At 30.8% G+C, this 24,699-nt stretch overlaps 1 protein-coding gene across 1 annotated transcript in view; it reads left to right on the forward strand.

The window, feature by feature from the left end:
- Positions 1–24,699, forward strand: part of LOC132748461 (uncharacterized protein DDB_G0290685-like) — a 33,701-nt gene continuing 9,002 nt past the window's right edge. The window contains exons 1-10 of the mRNA XM_060738083.1: positions 1–816; positions 1,035–1,142; positions 3,893–4,012; positions 4,143–4,274; positions 7,178–7,337; positions 7,591–7,704; positions 11,296–11,421; positions 12,948–13,076; positions 13,757–13,876; positions 22,201–22,320. Coding sequence (XP_060594066.1) covers positions 3,913–4,012; positions 4,143–4,274; positions 7,178–7,337; positions 7,591–7,704; positions 11,296–11,421; positions 12,948–13,076; positions 13,757–13,876; positions 22,201–22,320 — 1,001 coding nt within the window. The 5' untranslated portion in view covers positions 1–816; positions 1,035–1,142; positions 3,893–3,912. The remainder of the gene's footprint in view (positions 817–1,034; positions 1,143–3,892; positions 4,013–4,142; positions 4,275–7,177; positions 7,338–7,590; positions 7,705–11,295; positions 11,422–12,947; positions 13,077–13,756; positions 13,877–22,200; positions 22,321–24,699) is intronic.

Genomic DNA, 24,699 nt, shown 5'->3' on the forward strand with positions numbered 1-24,699 from the left:
TAACAACTATGATGTAATATAACAGTACGAGTACATACGGTTAATATGAAACAATTTAATTATAACATACAATATGAAAGTAGCATCGACTTAATCAAAATTATATCAGAATTTACATAAGAAAATCACCCCTTATAATCCTGTTCACTTCAATGTTTATTCCTTTTGACTAAGATGTACAAGCCGCCATTAATGTATTTTCCGCTGTGGCCTTACAAACACATTTGTTTTACCGCTCCAATATCTTTGCGACATGAAGCAATTTGATTCATATGCTTCACATAGTAACATTTGTTGAAATCGATGGATGCTAGAACAAGAGCTATCACTTAAGCGCCACCTTACGTATTTGACAAAAGAAGTGATCTGAAGCCAGATTTGAACTCGAGCTATATTTTATGATATCTCGTCTGTGTACCGAAAATTATTACAATTAATTGCCTTGTAAAAGAGTATTATCATCTGCTAACTATTATTGTTTGTAAAAATAAAGAGGAAATGTAAGTATAGTAATTAGTCTTCTGAAGCCAATTTGAATAAAAGGAACTTAATTATGTCAAACTTCCTATCAGAGTTATTAAACATTACTGATAACAAAATGTAGTCATTTAGATAACTTACAATAAAGCTATAGCCACTTTAGACATTTTCTGAATGTTTCGTCGAATTTTAAATACGATTCAAATAATTATCAGTATTTAGTTTCAGGACCACTTATATGTGTTTGGATCGTAACAGACTATGTCTTAACTATTTGCATTGGAATTACATTTTGCCTTCATCACATTGTTGCATTTGTGATAATTTACAAAAAAGGTATATCATTTCTAGTTGAGTGATTTACTTCATGAAATGATAATATTTAAATTTAGATCTATATGATAAAGAATAGTTAGTAATATCAAATACAACATTTTTAGTATTATAAAAAAAATCGAGATAAACAAAAGGTTTAAAATTCTAGTGTAAATCTTGTAAATACATTCTGTATGTAGTTTAAACCATTTAGTGAACTCGGGTTATTTTATTTTCAGATTTATGTTTTAGATCAACATTCGCAAACACTGCTCTCATTTCTACACCAATCTATATTTGTCTGGCACTGTGTATCGCTAATTGGATACGATGTAGCTGTACTAATCGTAAAGATTTCCTTTATTTTATTTTTACGCGCATATACAAGGGCTGATTATTAAGTCCGTGGACATCCTGGCTGAAACAAAGATAGGATATATCATTTAAATAACCCATGAGTGAGGAAAATAAACATGATATTGTTTGAATTTATTAACCTGTCAATTCCTTACTGATATAATACGGTTAATGTCAAGAATATATTAATATTCGATTAATGTTCGTTAAATTCCGTGAAAGGTACGCAGTAAGATATGATTAAATTCATCTAGTTTCTATGAATTAGTCACACTGGCCGTTAAAGCGCAATAGGGTAAAGCACAGGTACATGTATATATTATCTAAATGTCCTACATGTTGTAAGATCGAGACAGAGTATGTCTAACTATTTTCAATTCTTTTGGTTGTTATGTATTTTATATGTTTTGCACTTTTTTGTAAATACTATACTTTCGTATTTAATATTGTTTAAGAAGTAATACTGAAAACTTATTTTGATTAAAATCAATAAATGTAATTTCAGTGCCGAAAAATACAATACAGAATGTGACAATTCAGTGTTTTTTAGTTGTTTTATATCCGTGTAGACAATTTTGCAAGCGCTTGACCATTTTCATTAAAATATACTTAAAATAAAGAAAGAATAAGTCTAAACGAATATTCAAATGAGTGCTATATTATGTTCATAATTGGCAGGTCAATAAAATCAGACTATAATATTAATGTAGCTGCAAAATTTCATTTCAAAATAATGATTTATGAAAATATTATAAACATTTATCAACAATCCTGTATCAGTGACAACGCAGGTACTGCGACGTCAACGTCATATTTTCTCAACATACGCTCCACGGGCTTTTAAACAACGTTCATATCCTATGTACACACTGATTGAAAAGGTCTCCATAAAACAATTTATCATATCCTCCCAATAAACAAACCAGCTGTTTTGAGTTCCTCAAAACACGTGAAACTAAGTTCTGACTGCAGTTTTTGGAATGGAGAGGTCATACGGGGCTATCTTCTGGGCCAGTATTCAAAATGCATCTTCTGATTTTTCTTTTAAAAAAATCCGCTGAATTTAAGAAATTTTTATATCTATTATAACAAAATAATAATCCGTTTTTGCGAAATGATAATTCGTTTTTAATCTATAAGGTATATTTAAGGACAAGATCATCTTAAGATGTATAATGAATACGGGGCCTGGTCTAGTAAACGTTTTCGAGATCTGTATTAAGGTCTGGTTGCTTTTGCCGTGATGTTGTCATGAGATTTCTTTGAAAAACTTAAAATTGAAGAAATAAAATTGATATTAACAATGAAATAATTTCGTCCTATCATTATGATAACTGTTATTTCTTATAACAATAATAAGTATAAATACTGTAAGCATTATTATTATTGATATTATTATTACTGTCATAATTATGTGATAGAACGCTGACATAGAGGATATGTGTTTGTTTTGCATGTAAAAATAAGAGGATACTTTTCGTTTGAGTGAAATTTGGAATATATTTTCACTCAACATGATAAAATGCAACATATTTTCACAAGTCGGGACGGCGAGTGAAAATATGTGGAATTTTATCATGTTGAGTGAAAATATATACCATATTTCACGTAAAACGAAAAAATGATATTTTTATTTAATTTCATTATCAAAAAAAAATGTTACGACTTCCCTTGCTTGCTACGCAATTGTACAGCGCGCAGTAATATATGTATCATTTATATATGCGTCTTGTTTTGCACTCAATGTTTGGCGCTACATTGTGACGTCACGTAAACAACACTTTAAACGTATGTACAGCGTTAAATTAATGACTGAACAGAATTCATTGACAAATAAATCACAAAACAGTTATCTGTCTTGATGTTTTATCAAATTTATCCACGGACCTAATGATCAGCCCTCGTACTTGCACTGTTATAATAAAAGTAACAAAAATGTAATAGTTTGAATAATTTGAAATGTTTTAATAATTCAGATAAATCAAAAGCAAAAACCTTCATTCATACAATTAAATTCATTTATCATACTTCTTGCTATCGACCAAGTTTAAATCAAAAATATGTTACTATGTTAAATTTTAAGGCATGAAAATGCTTAATTTTAAAGTGGATTTGTCTACAATGCTCCATAAGTATTTTTAACAATAATAAAAATCAAAACAAATATAACATTTGGATATTCTAATAATATATTGCATGAAAAAAAATGTTGATAAAATTTATGTGATTTATTATGAACATTTATATAGAATAATAATATCTTGTTCTATTATTTGCTATTTAAATATTATGTTAAATTTAATATATCTCAAACTTGTCAACGACATCTATTTATAATTATTTCAAGGTTTAATGTTATCTTCGATACTTAATACTATCAACTTATCTTTGATACTTAATACTATCAACTTAATATTTTTCGTATAACAGACCTTCTGTTATAGACCATTTACTTTCACGCATATTATACGCTGAGCTGTTCAAAATAAATTCATATAAATGCATACTTGATAATAGATTTAAAAATATTTTAACATGACATTTAAGAGATATGTATATACTATCCTTACCGTAGTTTTGTATATAGCTATATGTTTCTTCTTTAAACTATCTTAAACATAAGAGCTGTTTATTTCTATGTTTTGTGCATTAGTCATTTAGATTTATACGTATGCATATTTCATAAGCAACACAGCAGTTAAAATTGTTATTCCTAATAAGTTCATTCTTACTTTTTCAGCCTGTTCATCATGTGAGTACATGTGTGTTTTGCGGTATATTTGGATAGCTGTTGTCTTGGTAAACTGGGGTTTAGGATTTTACCGGTTGCACAAGATTCGGAAACTTTGCGACAAAAAAGGTATCATATTTATTTTATTTAAGTTTTCAAACATAATTTTTTTTAAAACTGAATCTTAAAATCATTTCTGCTATAAATGAAAATGAAGTAGGTTTAATTAACCTCCATTATGTAACAGCTTTTATTTTAGATTTTACAGGTGTTAACGAAGAAAGGGGTGTGATCTATTTGGTCGAAGATACAGAGTTTCTTATCAGCCTTTTTTGTTTCATCATTCTGACCTATGTCTTGCTGTTAATTGTCTGGATTTTTTACAAGATTGGTAAGACAACTTTATATTTTTGTTTAAAACGGAACAATTGTTTGACGCAAGAGCCAGATTTATGCTCAAATCTGGTCCAAGTTCATATGATTATCATTTAAATTTATTCAAAAATAGCATACTTTTTTCTTTTAATTCCCTTTACTGAATAGAAGAGTTTCACTTACAATGTAAAATAGATTATAAAGCAAAGAGTAAGGATAAACTGTATTTCATGAGTAAAAAAATGCAACTTTCAAGTTGTGTCGCACGTATCTCAAAAAGTATTTGACCTAGAGTCATGAATCTCTTCAGGAATGTTGATCAGCATGTGAAGTTGTGAAGTTGTGCACCTGTTTCTCTTGTGGATTTATTCTGTTTTGTCAGAGTTATTGCCCTTGACATAGTAAAACTTTGCAATCACACATAGCTCAATAGCGTCATGAAACTTTAAGGGAATGTTGATCAGCTGGTGAAGTAGTTGTGCATTTCGGGTTTCTCTTGTAATTGTATATGTTTTGTCAGAGTTATTGCTCTTGACTTAGTGAAAATTTTCAAGTTTCAATTTGTATCATGCGTAGCTCAAAAGATATTTAACGTAGAATCATGAAACTAAAGAGGAATTTTGTTTTGATAATCATAAGTAGTTGGCACATTTTCGCTTGTGGATTTATCCAGTATTTGTAGCTTTATTTCCCTTGACTTAGTAATAACAGTTTCATTATGTTGTGTTTTAATTTTTTTTATTTCTTCTTTTGTTCCTTGAGTTAGAAACAAACAACTTTACAGGAATAATGATCAACATCACTGTGAAACTATGCACCTGGGATTTTGCATGTTGATTTTTGTCAGTTTTTATAGAGTTATTGCCCTTGACTAAGTATAAATTTGCAATTTACAACATGAACATGCATAGCTCAAATAATATTTGATCTATAGGCCTGAAAGTTTAAAAGAATGTTTATCAGCATGTTTACTTATGTACCTTTGGTTCGCTCTTGTGGATTTAGTCAGTATTTGTAAATTTCTTGCCCTTTACTTAATAAAAGATTTTTAGTTTTCAACTTGTAGCCGAAACAATATTTGACCTAAAGTCATAAGATTGACAAAACGGTTGAGCACGGGGTACCCGTGTCATATGGACACATTTCTAGTTTAAAAACTTAAATATAACTCTCTTGAAGATCTATTTCTTTAGCGGTAAATAGGTCGGAGGGATGTCATGTCTTGCACCGAACGTCACAGATACTATAGAGCATTCCTTTACTGTACTTTTCACGCAATGTTGGTCTTGTTGACGATTATTATTCTGCCAAAAAAAAATAATGTGTTGGCGTTTGAAACAAATACATGTATATCGAATATACGAGGGTTGCCCGAAAAGTTATATAATTTTACTATATCTGTAAAAATAGTAATTCAAAAGTGTTTTAACTCGGCGTGTGAATACACATGTACCTGCTTTTGCCTCAATAATATGCTTCAAAAAGTGTTTAAAACCACAATTTTATTTTTGATGTCATGAATGAAAGAATGAAAAGGTGTATTTTATCAATAATTTCAACAACTTTGAAGAATATGTAAAATCTTTGTAGGGACTTTGCTGATGGCCAGTAGTTGATTGTTAGATTATAAGCATATAAAATGAACTATCAAAATAATTTCATAGTATAATATGGATCATGCATGTTGATAGATAACAGCATACAATTCCAATTACATAATGGAGCACGTTATCATTTTAACATATCTGGAAATAAGTGATTCCCTCGGAAGCATAAAAACCAGCAAAATTACATGAAAATTGCAGACATGGTTTGATTGAGTCTGTGCATGAGGGATAATGTAATGGATTCAACGATCCCGAAGGACCGAAAAAAAAACAACACTAAAGTGAAAAACGGGGCAACTTTTACGGCTGCCACTCAGCACTTGCACCTGCTATTATAATGTATAATTATCTGGAAAAAAATAATGCCTCGAATGAACAGATAAATTTTATAAAATAAATTTCACGATTTTTCTTCCGAGTTTTATCCTCTGCAAATGTTGTTCAAGAAAATATATCCCTCGAAAGTATTTGATTTATAACAAAGTATCATAACTTAAGTATAAACTACAACATAAATAAATCGGAAACATGATGAAATGTTTAATTTTTCTATTCCGGATAAACATTCATTTTTTTCATTTCAAATGTTTGGGGTTTTTTTGTTTTTGTTTTGTTTCAAACTATTTTTTATAATTAAAGTGTAAAAGCTGTATTTTAGTTATACTTGTTAAAGAATGAATTTACATGTGCATTATTCAATATACATCAAAAATGGAAATAAGCGATAATCATAACTTGCAAATACTTCGCTACTGGTGTTATAAATGTGCGTATGCTTGACCTTAAGTCCAATCTCTTGGCTGCCTGTATAAAATTATATTTCTTGAGAAGACCCGGGACAATCCGTTCTATTTAGTGACAGTGTTGTTATATAAGTAAATCGGGAGTTGCAACAAATATTCAGCATTCCACATATTTGCCTAGCAATGGCACAATTCTTCAGTAAGCAATTAGTCCATGGTCAGAATACCGAATGTACGAGGTATGTTTAATAAGCCTGCGGCTCTACTTTTCGTCTTTTAATATTTGTATACGATTTTACAAGAAACAAATATCGGAACATGTCATCTTTACACATTGTAAGCATCAATAAAATATATTTATACGTAACAATTCTAAATACTCTAAATACCGAAGCATAAATTATTAAGCGTTTCAGTCACAAATTTACAAAATTTCTTGACTAATATTTCTTCCTTGCTGAGGATTTTTGAACAAGCTGTTTGGTCATATTCTTGTTTAATATCATTCACGTGCTTAAACATCAATTCAATTATTTGGTAATCAAAATGTTTATACACTTTATTAATAGTTAAAAGTCGAAGACCAACTTACGCATGTACAAAGATCGACAAAGAAGCAAACACCCCCAAAATAAATCGACCTTTACCACCGTTTTATAAAAAGGCTGCCCCGTCATCTTCAAGGGACCAAATGTCAATTAGTTACCACGTTTACAATTTGGACCAAAAGTAAAATTGTTTTTATTTATTATTTTATTTGAAAGCGTTGTTTAGTTTTTTTCAAGAGAACTTATAAAACGAATTGAAACGTACTAATAAATGTCAATAAACGCTCACGTTTAAATGTATTACTTTTTCTTTAAGTGATATACTTTGATCATGAATATGTTATTTATTCATAAGTTTATAGAATATTATGCAATGCTGTTTCCGTAAATGAAAAACTGTGTTTTGCAAAAAGGTAACGTTTTTGATATTTAAGTCGACAAAGAGGAGAAACGCAGAAGACAGAGGGGCAGCCCGGTAAAGGACGTAATAATATGGAAGGTTCTGAGAAACTTAAATCACCCAAGAAATCAGAAGGAAAAGCAAACAGGTATATTGAGGAAATACAAATAGTGTTTTCTTACTATATGTTCAATTTTGCAACATGTTTATTGTTAAACTGTTTGGAGTTGGTCTAAAGTGAAATACGTTTAGCTTTAATTCATTACTTTCATGTGACTTAACTATAATTGACAAATCAATACTTTGCGTTTAATTCTTCAGCCATGTTAAAAATTCTTGCATTGGTGTCCTTTTAAGATCACCTGTTATAATTATTCAAAAGGAAGGACTATCCTAATCATCAGCGCTTTGGCGTCTGCCTCATACTTTATGTTTTTCGGACCACCTTCCTTTTTTCTTCACCCTTAAAGCATTGTTTTGAGGTGAAATTAAAAACCGTAATATCTACGTCCTGGCAAGAGAACATGACTCAGTCATAATTTTTTACGAAATTAAATTAAAACCCTTCTTTGACTGAACAGTGTTATGTTAAGGTTTTTTGTTCCAACATTTTTGCTGTACTCTTTAAGGTTTAACTTCAAAGTACTAGTACTTTAAAGTGACAATAATTTACGCTTCCAGACAAGAAGATATAGCTCTGTCGTAGATTTTCACACACAAAAATACGTTTTTTATTTACTTCCATTTCTTGTTAAGTCTTCTTATTACCTCATTTATTTCCTATAACCGTTGAGGTATTGCTTTGAAACCTTGAAATATTTTTTAGTGACCATCATCCCAACTTACAGGCAAGAGTACATAACTTTTATCATTTATATAGACAAAAAAGGCCCATTTCACAAATTAGACGTTTGATTTAGTTCTTCTACTACACAACTTTTTTCAATAAGTCAGGAAACAGCTTTTTATGCTACCGAAAACAAATCAGAGAGCATTTAGTCCGTGCTTAATCCTTTTGTAGTTCCATCGCGCTTCTCTTACAAATTCTCCTTATTACTTGACTTATTGACCGATGATAATCTTTCAAATATTTTAGGTAATTTGTGATAAAGGTCAAGGTCACTAGAAATAGATTATTACACTTCATATATACATCCTTTATGTATAGATTGATGTCTTTCATAATTGGTAGGAATATACCTTGGGAAGTCGTCTTCTTCTTTGGCATGGAGTTTTGGGTCTCTGGCGTCAAGGTCGCCAGTGTTACTAGTCACCAGTAGATGGTTAAACTTAGTCGTTAACATAAAAAAAATTATCAATTTACTAATGCCTTTCATATTTACAAGGCAGATACGTTTGTTGGTGAAGAGCTTAAGTTCACTTGGGTCAATGTGACCAGCACTAAAAAAATATTTCTATATTTTGGTATTTATCTGTTGGCGGATTTCTTAGCAATAATATGTAGTCCTCTTCTTTTGGGTGGATATTGAGAGCACCGGGGTCATCGTCACCAGTACTGCGAAAAGGATGTCTATACTTTTGTTCATACTGTCTTAAATTATTCACTGACGTGTTTCATATTTGATAGTAAATTCCTTAAGTGGTATTCTAAGTTTTGGAAAAGATCAAGGTCACATTGCTTTAGGTCCAGGAATATATTTCGCCATATATATATTGTACAGTTTCAAGAACCTTTTTAACAGTATTGTTGTAAATCTAATCAAACATTGTTCAGAAATGATAACTTTAAAAGAAACCCCCAACATCACACTAAATTTCGTTAACGAATTTTAACTCCGACAATCGAAACGCTCTTTAAAACAATAGCTGTTAGTTTTCTCATCTAATACGGGTGTGTGAACAAACTGTTTCCGTAATTCCTACATGGTGTAATCTTGAGAATGATGAAATATAAATTTCGGTTATAAGTAAGATACTTCCGTAAATAATAAGTTTTCTTGCTCAGCAATACTTATTAAATATGTGCTTTCAAAATATGTCAAAATATTGCATGGTCATTATAATTGTGTTTGTTATTTTTCATCACAAAATCAAGTTACTAACACTTTTTAAGCATTTCTTGATTCCAAATATGTAAATTTTATAGATACATGTATTTTATCAATAAATTATTTTAAAATATTTTTAACTTATTGTTAAAATATGCAAAGCTATTAGTAAGGATATATAAATATCTTAGGATAGAACTGAATTAATTCAAACTTATTATTTGATTTTACCCATGAAATATGGTGATATATCAGTCAAATGTATTTCATTTTTGTAAAAAATAAATATGAAATATAAATATCAAAAGTGAGCGGAGTCAAAAGTCATATTTATTTTAAGGGACCTCTTTCGCCATTTTGTTTAAAAAATCTGATAAATAAATAACAACTTTAGTTGAATTTGTTTTGAAAACTATCTAGAATGATAGATTATGGTCTAACTTAGAAAATAAATCCGAATACCAATATCTTTAATTCTATCACTCCACGTGATTTTGTCACTATATACAAAGAAGGAAAAAAACGGTGTTAAACTGCCAATAAACACTGGTTAGGGACTACTTGTATATGCGGCTTTTATGTTTTCACCCTCGATTTTATAGTTTACAAAGCCTTTTAAAGCAACAATAAAAGCATTTTTATTTATATTTCCAGTTCTAATAATGTTTTCTTTTCATACAAAACCGAAATAATATCTCACATACACTAACGCCACATATTTGATCCATATCAGTTAATAAATAGTTTGACAAATGTTATTTCATACATACAAGAATGATAAATGGAGCACTGATGTAAACACAATACGACATAAATTTTATTGTTGAAAACTTGATAAAATAACGTTTTTTCTTATTATTTATTTTGTTTAATAATTTCTATATCTTTGCCACAGTAGGGTGCGAAAATCGAACAGCGTTATACAAAAATCGCCACCGGAAGTTATTTCCGCTTGAAAAAATAACATAAGTGATCTTCCTTATTTTATCGTGATAGAATCGAAATAACATCGGCCTGATAGGTGTATATCGGCGGTTTTGTCGTTTTGATGCAAAAAAATAACACTCAGGCCTACGGCCTTTGTGGTCAATTCCTACGCATCAAAACTCTAAACCGGTGTTAAATAGTCGATATACACCTCTCAGACCGATGTTATTTCTTAATTCAATCATTAACGCTGTACAGACGTTTAAAGAGTTGTTTACGTGACGTTACATTGTAGCGCCAAACATCGCGAGCAAAACAAGACGCATCTATAAATAATCAATATATTACTGCGCGCTGTACAATTTGAGTTGCGTAGCAAGCAAGGGGATTCGTATCTTTGATAATGAAATTAAATAAAAAGGTTATTTTTTCGTTTTTCGTAAAATATGGTATTTTTTTCACTCAAGTGGCATTTTATCTTGTTTCGTGAAAATATATTCCAAATTTCACTCAAACGATAAAATATCCTCTTAATATTCACACGAAGCAAGTGATGTCAACTGAGGCATTATCTTACCAAAAATAAGACTTTTAAACTGAAAAAAGTGTCTAAAGTTTTTAGCAAAGCAAATAAAACATAACCTTGTTATGCTTGTGGGAGACGCTTGTTAATGTCAGTTGGCCGTATCATAATGTTAACATTGGACATTACAGATTGGTATTATATAAGGCGATAACGAGATGAATTATAGCAATTATTCGAATATTACAATCTTTTAGTGAACATTTTTGCTTACATTTAGAATAACAGCTGGCATTCCAGACAACAACTCAAATACGGTCATGTCTATTAATACAGGGAGCAAAAAAAAAGGCGGATCTAAAAAACTATTTAAAAAAGGAACTGGACAAAGTATTGCAATGAACAGGTAATGATCAAGTAAAACTTTTACATAAGTATAAAATTGCTTTGTTCTATCTTTATTTACTTCTATTTATGCAAGGTTATGATTCTCTTTAAGCAATTATTTGCCCCCTTCAAAAAATTTCTTTTTCATTATTTTTTTTTCTTTTTTTTAAAAAATGTGCATACAGATAGTAATCTAAAGAGCAATCGAGCTAAATCGATATTCTCTAATTAGGAGGAAGAATACATCTGCCTCAAGTAAAATCGTTACCAAAAGTCATTCTCAAAATACCAGGGTATTAATAAGATCAGTATTCATCGAGTTAAATAATAATTGCCATAAAATATTAAGCCTTCATTTAATGTCATTTACCTTTTTTGAAGTACTAAAATAATAAAATTGAAATGTAAACATTTGAAAAAGGGGTTAAATTTTAATATAGATATGTTTCTGTCTTATAAATAATTGTTTAATAACAATCATTGTGTGTGTGTGTGTGTGTGTGTGTGTGTGTGTGTGTGTGTGTGTGTGTGTGTGTGTGCGTACGTGCGTTGGTGGGTTGGTGTGTGTGTGTGTGTGTGTGCCCACGTGCGTGTGTGCGAGTGTACGTGCGTGCGTGTTGTGTTGTGTTCTATTGTTTCGCTGTAAATGGAAATTGATTATCGTAAAATGTTTTAAGAGAAATTCTATCACTCCACGTGATTTTGTCACTGTAGACAAAGAAGGAAAAAACCGGTGTTAAACTGCCAATAAACACTGGTTAGGGACTACTTGAATATGCGGCTTTTATGTTTTCACCCTCGATTATATAGTTTACAAAGCCTTTTAAAGCAACAATAAAAAGTATTTTTATTTATATTTTCAGTTCTTATAACGTTTTCTTTTCATACAATACCGAAATAATATCTCACATACACTAACGCCACATATTTGATCCATATCAGTTAATAAATATTTTGACAAAACGGCGCCAATCCGTAAGCAGCGTAATGACGTCATCGTAAGTAAACAACTCATTCATAAACAAGCTGACGTTATTTCATACATACAAGAATGATAAATGGGGCACTGATGTAAACACAATACGACGTAAGTTTTTATTGTTGAAAACTTGATAAAATAACGTTTTTTTCTCATTATTTATTTTGTTTAATAATTTCTATATCTTTGCAACAGTAGGGTGCGAAAATCGAACAGCGTTATACGAAAATTGGCACCGGAAGTTATTTCCGCTTGAAAAAGTAACATTAGTGATCTTCCTTACTTTATCGTGATAGAATCGAAATATCATCGGCCTGAGAGGTGTATATCGGCTATTTAACACCGGTTTTTTCGTTTTGATGCGAAAAAATTAACCAGTCAGGCCTACGGCCTTCGTGGTCAATTCCTACGCATCAAAACTCCAAACCGGTGTTAAATAGCCGATATACACCTCTCAGGCCGATGTTATTTCTTAAATAAAATCTTTGTAAAAGTCTTAGGGAAAAAATGATATATAGATTTCGCCTGAATATTTCTGTTTCATTTAAATGTTTTATAACAATCAGTAATACAGGGGTAAACACAAAAATTGAAGATCTTTTACAAAATGAAGACGGTAGAAAGGGTGAAGATACGAAGACTACTAATAAGGACAACTTAAAACATTCTGGTGGACAAAACGGTGCAAAGAATGGGTAATAATTATGTTTACCATATTATTATTATTTATGATTGTATCCCAGCAAAATAATGTTGTACGCAGAGTAATATGTGGTCAGTTTGTCTAGCGTGTTTCACTTTCCTCAAATAAACATTTCCAAACAAAGTCAACACCTAAACTACAAAGTCAAAACAATGCCTTGTAATGCTTGTCACTTGCTTTGCTATGCTCCCCAGATGAAGAGGCTATAGTTGCCGCTAGTTCCGACCGTCACACTGTCGACAATTGAATTATTTTTCTTTATGAGACAAAATAATGCTTGTCCAGAAAATAACTTGAAATGTATTATCTTCTTATATGATACTTAAAATAACTTTTTTTTTCAAATAATGTTTGTCCAGGGAATATATTCTAAATTTTCAACGGTATTTTCTGAATGAATTGTGTATCTAAGATAAGAAAACCGCCATGAGGATCATTTAGCTGTATAAGAATAAAAGTAATTTTGGTTCCTTTTGGCAGTTATTACAAATTATAGATATATGACTTTGTTTTATCCTCTCTATTAAGTTATAAAACGTCTAACTGTATTTATAAGTAATGGAGTGAATGTTAAAGCATATGAGTGTGTTAATACACGAGTATTTGAGACAACAAATAAAAAATATATGAGATAACTATAAAGATTGTTAATATATTTCTTCAAATTTACAGTAAGACGGCTCGCGATCCTGGTAGTGAGACGGCTCACGATCTAAATAACAGAAATGATAATAATAGTGGAAATAAGCATAACTATGACGAAAAGGCTCAAAACAGTGATAAAAATCAAGGGTAAGTATTTTTGAATTGCTTTATAACATTATACTGCCACTGTTTTATACATTTTAAACATTTATACTCGTTAGAAAGTGTATAGAGTTCCGATTTAAGGTATGGTCCACCTAATGCATTACCTCCACTTTGAAGAGTATTCAAATAGGCTAGAACTACTGTCAACTGCATTGTAACTGAGGGGCGTGGGTTAAAGCCCCAGAAGCGGCAACTTTTTTTTCTTTCTTTTTTTTCTTTGAACATTATTTGTGTCTCTAATATAACAGTTGAGAAGAAAAAAGTGTTTCATTTTAATTATGAAATTATTATTGGAATTATAATAATTAAAATAATGACAAAAATATTAAAATGATCTATGTACTCATATTACGCTAAAATGACTTTTCTTGAAGTTTCAGCATGATTTTCTGTTTAAATTCTATATATTTTGGGTTTGAGCGTAAATATATCTACATATGTTGAACAAAATTTAGATGCCAATAGAATCACGAAATAGTCAGGTGACTTGAACAAACCCTTTACAATAACAAATATTGTTGATATTGTATGATTGAAACAAGCCTAAGTCATTCATTTGACATGTTCTTTAACTTTTCCAGAGTTTACTTTGACAACTATTGTGAAATGCTAGCGCTCTAACCTGACCCACACGGGTCAAGTTAGGAAACCACCATTTTATTCCTAATATGGAGCCTTTAACTGTCTTATATATTTATTTTGATGGCATTTAAAGAATAATGAATGAAAAATTCAAAACTAAGAAATGAAAATTTTGCCTGTGTCTCCCTTTAAGGTATATTATTTTATCTAAATACAGATTTAACACATTTAATGCAGGTTTGCCTCCTTTCTTAGACATATAATGTTATCGTTATTGGTTATTATCTATCCTGTACATCTGTAAAATAAATAGTGCATAACTTGCTTTAAACTACCATTGTTAAAGATTTGCTATTATACCGCTCCAAATCGCCTAATATAATCTGTTCAACCTAATCTACCACCAAATACCATCGGTAAAATTTTTTTGCTTCTTAAAGTATTGGAGGGCTTTTTTTTAATTTCTGGTAAAAGTAAAACTGTAGACATTATAAATAATTCTCAGTCAAAGTTTCGAATAGACATTAGAGGGACACATGTTCTTTTGACATGGTGGGACTGAAAATATTTATTTCCAGATAAAAGTACCATGTGATGTAGGTTTAGACCACTTATCTTTCTGCAAAATTTCAGATAATTCGAACACTTCGTTTTTTACAAAATAATTATTCAAATTATAAAAAAATGATCCAAAATGAAAAGCGTTTAAACGCTTTAACTCAAATCGAACTAAGAAATGCATAAACACACGATTTTCATTTTATTTCAAAATATATTTCTTAATTATCTTTGCATACGAGTATATTTCTGTTTAAATTGCTCCAGCTCATTTATGTAAGAAAATTAAATGTTATGTTTTTTAGGCTTTTAAACCTCAGTGGAGTCCCTTTAAGCAACAATCATAAAATTACACAGAAATTGCTCTATTTTGAGACATAAATTTAACACTTAACCTGTATATTATAAATTCAATTTAGGTCTAGCATGGTAAAAGTTTGTTTTTTTTTTGTTTTTTTTTTTTTGTTTTTTTTTTTTTTAATTTATAGCTTTGCTTTGGTAAAGATTTATTAATAAACTAAATAAATCACTTAGAAATGTGCACATGTTGTAAGGAAACACTTGGAAGCTACGGGAAATAATTATTTTTCTTCTTTTATTTGAAACACATTCGAAGCAAAATTTAATGATAACATCATTATTGCATTGACTCTTAGACTAGATATCTATCTCTTCAACAGAAAATAACCGGAAAATAACTTCTTAAATATAAATGATATCTCATTTGAACATTGTAAAGACTTAAAAGAGAGTAAGTGCAATGTCAAAGAACCATATCTTAACATTGCTAAGTTGTAGAATTAGCTCCTATTTTTATACTTAATACAGTATATCCGAAGAATAGCTTAAAAATATAGAAAACATTTTATCAGATCTTCACATGTAGATATATATAAGTATTAGGAAATGCATTGTCAAAGGTTCATAATTTTTTCGAGCTTTTCTTATCGCGTTTTGTAAATTTAAACGTGAAATAATTCTGGAGCATAATTTCTTAACTATCTATGATGTCTCTTTGAAGCTTCACATAGTTGTACAGACTAGAAAGAGTGCAGATATTACGTAGTTTTTTTAATTTGAACGTCCCTCTATAAAACTTAATAGTGCCTGTCCGGAGAACAATCTGAAAAGTTTTGAAGACATTTGATTTTCATTTAGTTAATGTAGATTTTTATATATAACTAAGCAGCTCATCTTATCTTTTTTCCGGGAAATACCAAAATACCAATATATATATATATTGAATTTTGTTTTGAAAACTATCTAGAATGATAGAAAATGGTCTAACTAAGAAAATAAATCCGAACACCAATATCTTTCATTTATAAACGCTGTACATACGTTTAAAGAGTTGTTTACGTGACGTCACAATTTAGCGCCAAATATCGCGTGCAAAACAAGACGCAATAATATATTACTGCGCGCTGTGCAGTTGCGTAGCAAGCAATGGGGTTCGTTACCATTTTTCTTTGATAATGAAATAAAATAAAAAGGTTATTTTTTCGTTTTTCGTGAAATATGGTATATATTTTCACTCAACATGATAAAATGCCACATATTTTCACTCGCCGACCCGGCTCTTGAAAATATGTAGCATTTTATCATGTTTCGTGAAAATATATTCCATATTTCACTCAAACGAAAAAATATCCTCTTAATATATATATACTCTTCAAAACAATGTAGAATGCAGTATCTTTTATTTGGAATATGTTTTGATATTTGATAATTATATGCTTTTAATTTTATTTGCTTCATTCCCCGCAAAAAATTATACATATACAACTGTGTCCGCATCATGGTGGTTTTTAAGTACCAAAATGATAAAAAATATGTTTTCACTCCGGCAATTGTTACAATCGAATTAGATATAAAAATTCATTTGATCCGCTCTATCAAGAGATTAGATGCCTGACTATATTTCATAAGCGATCGAATGAATTTGAAATAAAACACGAGAATATGAGACTGGAAATAAAATGGCATGTGATAATAACGTTTTCTTGCAAATCAATGCAGAACTTATTTTGACATAAGTATTGCATGATCATTATGATACTTTTTGTTATTTTTGATTCATATCTCCGGGTACTGACAGATAACTGAAGTAGCTATTAAAGCGATTCCTGAGTCAATTATTGTAAATTTTATAGACTGAAATCTTTATAAATAGAGCTTCAGGTCGCTTTGCTTTAGGACGAGGAAAATAGGCCGCCATAGACCTACATATCAACCGTTATACAACTTCAGTAACCTTTTTTGCAGTATAAATCTCAGAAATGATAACTTTAAAAGAAAAACCCCCGAGACAGCACTAAAATTTGTATGCGAATTTAAAGTTATTTAATCAGGACTCTTTTAAAATCCAGTACGTGTTATAATTTCCATCTAATACAGGTGTTTGAACAAACTGTTACCGTTATTCCTTCACGATGCAGTATTGGAATTGATACTCAATATGTGATGAAGAATAATTTTCGGGTTAAAAGTAAAATACTTGTTTAACTAATGAGTGTTCTTGTCCAGCAATACTTATAAAAATACTTTTTTTTAAATTTGTCAAAGTATTACATGGTTAACATAATAGCGTTTGTTATTTTTTATAAAAAAAAATCAAGTCACTAACAGTTAATAAAATTAGCTATTTAAAACAAATCCTGAATCAAATCATTTAAATTTTATTGATATTTTTATAAAAATATAGTTAAACCTATTGTTTATTTATGTATGCAACGTTATGAATAGGGATATACATATTATATCCTACTGAGGATAGTACTTATTTAAAGGGACTCCACTGAGTTTTTTTTGTTGTTTTTTTGCATGACGGGACTACAAAATTAATATGTTTTGTACGATTTATGCACCAATTGATGTAGCTGTGGACCAATAACTTGTGTGCAAATTTTTAGATAATTACCTCAACCTTTTTTTCAGGAATCACCATTTATATAGTGCAAAATGACCCTAAATGAAAAGCGTTCCAACGCTTTTCACAAAAGTCGAAAAAAATCGAGTTTCCATTTAAGTCTGATCATATTTCTTTACAATCATTTTCAGATCTTTCCATTTATGTGTTTTAATTGATCTAACCAAAAATTTCAAAGTTGATGTTTTAAGGCTTTTTGACCAATGTGGAGCCCCTTTAATAGAACTAAATATTCTCATTATGCAAGTGATGTCAACTGAGGCATTATTATACCAAAGTAACACTTTGAGAAACAGTGCCTTAAGAACCCTGGTGTGCTTGTGAGAGGCATTTGTTAATGTCGGTTGGCCGTATAATGATGTTAACTTGGGACATTACATATTGGTATTATATTAGGCGATCACAAGCGGTATAATAGCAATTACTTGAATATAACAATCATTTAGTTAACATGTTTGTTTACATTTAGAAATACAGCTGACATTTCAGCCACCGTCGCAAACAATAAGATCTGTATCCATCGAGTTTAATGATAATTGCCACAAAATATTTAGCCTTCATTTAATGTCATTTACCTTTTTGAAGTACTAAAAAAATAAAATTGAAATGTAAACATTTGAAAAAGGGGTTATTGCTCCGCGCCAACAGGCGAGGGGCTATGTCCATGGGCCTAATTTTTATCAAGTAATCCCTTCGATTTACAGCTTAAAATAAATTCGGAATCAAGAACTCCTTGTGATTACTATTATGTAAATTCATATATTGGTTTCCCCTTCGTTGATTCGCAGCACGTCATATTTTAATGAATGGAAACAGGAACAAATTTCACGGAAGCATGAATTCGACAGCTATAAATAGATGACCTTCACATTGTAAAAGTCCAAAAATCTATTTATAGAGTAGATTTTGTCTAAACGAAATGGTCATTCGTGTCGCACTATGGTAATAAATAACGACCTGGCGAAATTTGCAAGAAATTAAATGCAAAGATGTCACAATTCAGAACTGTTCACTATTTAGTGGAGATAATGTGTTAGCGGCCGGATAGCTCAGTCGTTAGAGCCGCGGTACGGTATTCAGAGGGTCCAGGGACCCGTTCAGGCTGCACAATTTTGCAACCTTGTGGCATTTGGCGCTAAACGTGGGGCCGTGATGGTATACAGCTCCGAGTTTAATTTCAAATTGTTCTCGTTAGCCATTGGAAATTCCAGGACGAATTTCAATATAGCTGGGGAGTATGTCACGGTTCAGAATTTTCACTATTTTGGGGAGATAATGTGTAAGCGGCCGGATAGCCTAGTCGGTAGAGCCGCTGTACGGTATTCTTAGGGTCCCTGGTTCGAGTCCCGGTCAGACTGCACATTTTTTCGATCCTGTAAAATTAAGTAGGCAAGTTTTTACAAAATATTTTATCATAATATTATCATTTTGATTTTTTTTCCGTAGGTTCTCTCCGGTATATAGCTCCTTTCTTTTTTACGGCCCTGATTGCACTTCTGACATTTTTACCGTGAATATTTACATCAACCCTGACTTCTCGAAAAAAATTTGTAAGAAGTTGATTTTATTTTGTTTGAAGGCACACGGTTTTGTGAAATGTTGATTTGCCGAATACTTTGATATTTTAACAACAGAAACTTTCGTCTTCACTTTGAATATGAGGTGTTATGTTTTTTTTAGGAATGTAAACACAGAGTTTTGAAGCAATTCCTCAAAAGAGTAGTTTTATCTCCCAATAAACTAATAAACAATAGCTCTATATTCATCACCAATGTCAAGTAGGTTTTATATCTTTGTCTGCACGAACATGATGTTAGTGAATTTCCTCATACCTGTCTAAAAGTTAGGTTACAGTCTTCAATTATATTGATAAACAATGTTTCACCATATAACGTGTATAACAAACAAAAAATTCTGAATTTGGTCTTTTTGAAATTCATCCCAATTTTTCATTCCAGTGTGTATTCAACTTTCAGTATTTATCCGGGACTTGAAATCTATAATCCCATGATGAAAACATTTTTTTTAAATTAAACATGAAAACAATACATGTACTATTGCTATGTTAGACCCTTTTGTTAATATTTGTATATTTGTTACAATTATAATAATAAAATACAGACTTTGTTCATTTCATTTTGACTATTGTTTTGTATGTTCCAAATAAAATACATTTAATAGTCCAATCTCTAGCAAACCTACCAAAGTTCACGATAAACAATGTCTTTTGTCCTCCCATTTATCTATGATGTACAATTCTGGAAAATCCAATTAACCACTGAAAACCTTATAAAAATATCTAGTCATCATATGTCTACTAGTTCATTGTCATTAGCTGCATTTCTTGCTTGGACGCCCTTTTATGCTTTGCATCAATGCTTTTCTTGTTATATCGTGATATACCATTTGCAGCGAAACATGCAAAGAACTTTTTGAAAAGTAAAGTCCATAAAAGTTTTTGCTTTGGCTTATTTACATATGTTTTTTTATATTTCTTACCCTGATTAGTTGTTGATATTTGTAGAAAATGAGTAGGCATATAGGAAAAAAACAAAATGTACATGCTTGATGTTTTATCATCTTATACTACTGACTACTGTAGTGACACAGACAGAACACTGTTGCACTACTGTCATGTCACATTACATTTACAAATAGAGAAAAATAAAAATCCCTAAAGATAGCCCAACACGGCAAAATTGAAAATGTTGCAGACTCGGTTTGATTGAGTCTGTTCACAAGTCTTGTAAGCCTTGTTTGCATTTAATGGAATTACTTGCCTTACCAGGTAGGCATCAGTGAAAACATATTTTTAAAGATTTAATATCTGGCCCCTCTCTTATGTACAGTGCATACGACAAGTATAATTGTGCGTGTGTGAGTCTTTTGCCGTGTTGGGCTTTCTCTAGGGATTCTTATTTTCTCTATTTGTGTGTATTTTTTTTTTATTTTCTCTTTCTCTTTTATGAATTTGCATAGCATCAGGAAAAAAAAGAACAGGTAAAAATAATTCTTTAATTATGAAGTGAGGTTTATATAAACCAGATAAAATAATTTTCAGTTAATCATATGCAAAACTTTAAAATATGAGTAAGATCTGTATGCATTGAGTTTAATAATTATTGTCACAAAATACTATGCTGTTAAGGAGCGTTCTTATAATCATGACATTAACCTCTAAAGTACTATATAAAAATTATATCAAAATCATACACGTATTTTTAGCAAAATTGAAGTAGGAAAAGAGTTTTATTGTTTCTCTGTAAATGGAAATAATTTATCCTAAACTGTTTCAGCCGATCTTAGGGAAAACATCCTTTCTGCTAAACATTGTTGTACGCAGATTAATTTTTGGTCAGTTTGTCTAGTTGCTTATGTCATGAGTTTAACTCTAAAACTTTAGGAGAACAGCATTAAACTCCATATGTGTACGTGTCGCATTCAGTGTAAATGCTGAAAATTGTAATTTAATTTCTTTTCCATCGTGTGAAATTATCGCTCTTTTCAAATGACCGTCCGACCATCTGTCCGCGCTGTAACATTTGAACCGATGAAAAGGAAATTAAACAAATGGCCGAAATGTGGACCAGAGTAGGATGATGTACAGAGCGGGGGTTTCACTTTCCTCAAATAAATATTTCTAAAAATATTCAACACCTAAAATACAAAGTATTGCCTTGCAATGGGGGTCACTTGCTTTGCTATGCTCCAAGGAGGAAGAGTGAATAAATGTCGCTACTTCCGACCGTCACACAGTCGACTATTGAATATGATGATACTAAATAATGCTTGTCCGGAGAATAACTTGAAATGTATTATCTCCTTATGTGATACTTAAAATTACTTTTTTTTAAAAATAATGTTTGTCCAGAGAATATCTTCTTAACTTTCAATGATATCTTCTTGGAACTTCGGAATATTTGGCATTGGCCTGTTGAATTTTACAATGTTTTATGATTTATGCATCTATGATTAAAAACTTTCTCACCATCGGGATCATTTAGCTCCATAAGGATAAAAGTAATTTTGTTTCACTTTTGCAATTATTACAGATAAATTATATATGTGAATTCTTTTGATTCGCTCTATTACGTTATAAAACGCCTATATATATTTATAAGTTATGGATTGAATTTAAAAGCATACGAGTGTTTTAATACACGAGGATATGAGACAGACGAATGAAGATATATTTGGTAACTATATAGATTGTTAATGCATGTGTTCAAATTAACAGTCAGAAGGCTCACGATCAAGATAAAAGAATTGATAATAAAAGTGGACCTGAACAAGAAGACATAATTAAGAACTCTACTGAAGACAAGGCACATGGACAAAACGGTGATGAAAATCAAGAGTAAGTATTTTAAAATTGCTTTATAACATTATATTGCCACTGTTTTGTACATTTCAAACATTTATACTTGTATATAGAAAGTGTATAGAGTTCCGATTTAAACAATGACCAAATGGTAGATAATTGTTGAAAAAATTTGTTTTAGGTATATTATTTTATCGAAATAGAGATTTAACACATTTAATGCAGGTTTGCCTCCTTTCTTAGACATATAATATTATCGTTATTGGTAATTATCTATCCTGTACATCTGTTAAATATATAGTGAATAACTTGCTTAAAGCTACCATTGTTAAAGATAGTTTTTACCTAATCCACCACCAGAAATCATCGGTAAAAATGTTTTTGCTTCTTGAAGTATTTGAAGGATTTTTTTAATTTCTAGTAAAAATAAAACTGTAGACATTATGAATATTTCTCAATCGAATTTCCGAGTATACATCAAGCATACATATCATTGTAGATAGTTAGATATGTATGCAATATTTTAAGACATAAATTACAAAAATACCTTAATGTTCTCAGGCCCATAATACTGCTGTCATGTGAAATAACTTGGCACAAGTACGAAACATGATGACACATTATCATGCGCAAGACCTAGACCTCTAGTTCCAAGACCAAGAAACATTTTAAAAGTCATATGTCAGCAGTCAATATGAATATTAAAAACTGTTTTTATCAACAACCAGCGTTCCTTTTACTTTAAAGGGACCCAGCTATAGTTTTTATTTGGCATGAATGGACTGGAAACATTTTTCGAGTATACATCAATCATACATAGCATTGTAAATAATTAAATGTGTATGCAATATTTTAAGACATAAATTACAAAAATACCTTAATGTTCCCAGGCCCTAAATACTGTCATGTATCAAAGTATTATGAAATAACTTGGCACAAGTACGAAACATTATGACACAGTGCATCATTAGCAAGACCAAGACTTCTAGTTCCAAGACCAAGATTTCTCTTAAAAGTCATACGTATGTCAGCAGTCAATATGAATATTAGAAACTGTTTTTATCAACAACCGGCGTTCCTTTTACTTTAAAGAGACACCGCTGTAGTTTTTTATTTGGCATGAATGGACTGGAAACATTTTTCCGAGAGATTTGTACCATTTGATGTAGGTGTCTGAACCAGCAACTTGCGTGCAAATTTTCAGATCATTCATTCACCCCGTTTTTCCTTAATAGTAATCTGTATTGTGCACATGACCCAAAAATTAAAAGCGTGTGCAATTTATATTTTTGAGTATTTTTGCATGTTGGTGGCAACTAAAATAACAAACTGTAAACAAAAACAGTAGAATCATGTGGTAAATGAATAACATCAACCAATCACCATAGTCGTTATGAATAATTCTAATTATATATTTAAACAAGAAGCGCCGCAATGCGACAAAAAAAAACAGATTTTCAACCACCAAGTATTGATGTGACATGAATTACGAATGAAATATGGCAGTGAAGACAAAAATGATGCTGTTATTTGTACCAATACAGATAGTTTGTTTCACTAGTTTAAAATAAAAATATACCAGATACCCGAGTATCAATTCCAGGTTGTATTTCGTGTAAGCTACACACATGTCGAATTAAGTATCAATAGGTCAAGGTGTACTGAAGATAATGAGTAGAAGCTAAAAAATTAATTGTAAATAAAAGATTGGGACCTTGCTCGCATACATTTAAGTAGCAATTCCAAGCTGCATGTTAATTTAGGTTACCCATACACCATACAACAAGTTTAGTGTCAACAGGTGTAAGCAAACTCAACCTATTTTGCGGAGAATAAATTTCTATTTTAAGCAACTGTGACATTGAAAATAATCACAGGCATCTGGGTAGCAATGTCGAGTTGCGTCTTGACATAAACTATCCACACACAAAATTGCCTTTAATTTGTCTCAGCTAGCTAAAGTTATTACATGTATGTGGAAACTGATGTTCTTTACAAACAGTGACCTAAATTCTTATAACTGTCATATGGGAAGTATTTACAAGCTGCCTGTTGATATAAGCTACCAAGATAAATATTTGGTATCAATAGGCCAAAGAAAACTCAAGATATCGAGCGGAAACTGAAGTTCTATTTTTTTAGAAATAGTGACCATAACCTTGATAACATGCACCTGGGTAGCAATCCCAAGTGGCCTCTTGATATAAGCTACACATACACCAACCTTGGTACCACGAGGCCTAAGCAAACTAAATTATTAAGAGGAAACTGAATTTCTATTTTTAGCAATAGTGTCTTTGACTTTGGTCACTGACACTTGGTTAGCAAATCCAAGCTGCCTCTTGAAATACGCTACTCATACACCAATTTTGGTATCCATAAGCCAAAGCAAACTCTAGTTATAAAGCAGAAAAT

The sequence above is a fragment of the Ruditapes philippinarum genome, unplaced genomic scaffold (genome assembly GCF_026571515.1).
Source record: "Ruditapes philippinarum isolate M1 unplaced genomic scaffold, ASM2657151v2 ctg1480_1_1_1_1, whole genome shotgun sequence".
Lineage (NCBI taxonomy): Eukaryota > Metazoa > Mollusca > Bivalvia > Venerida > Veneridae > Ruditapes > Ruditapes philippinarum.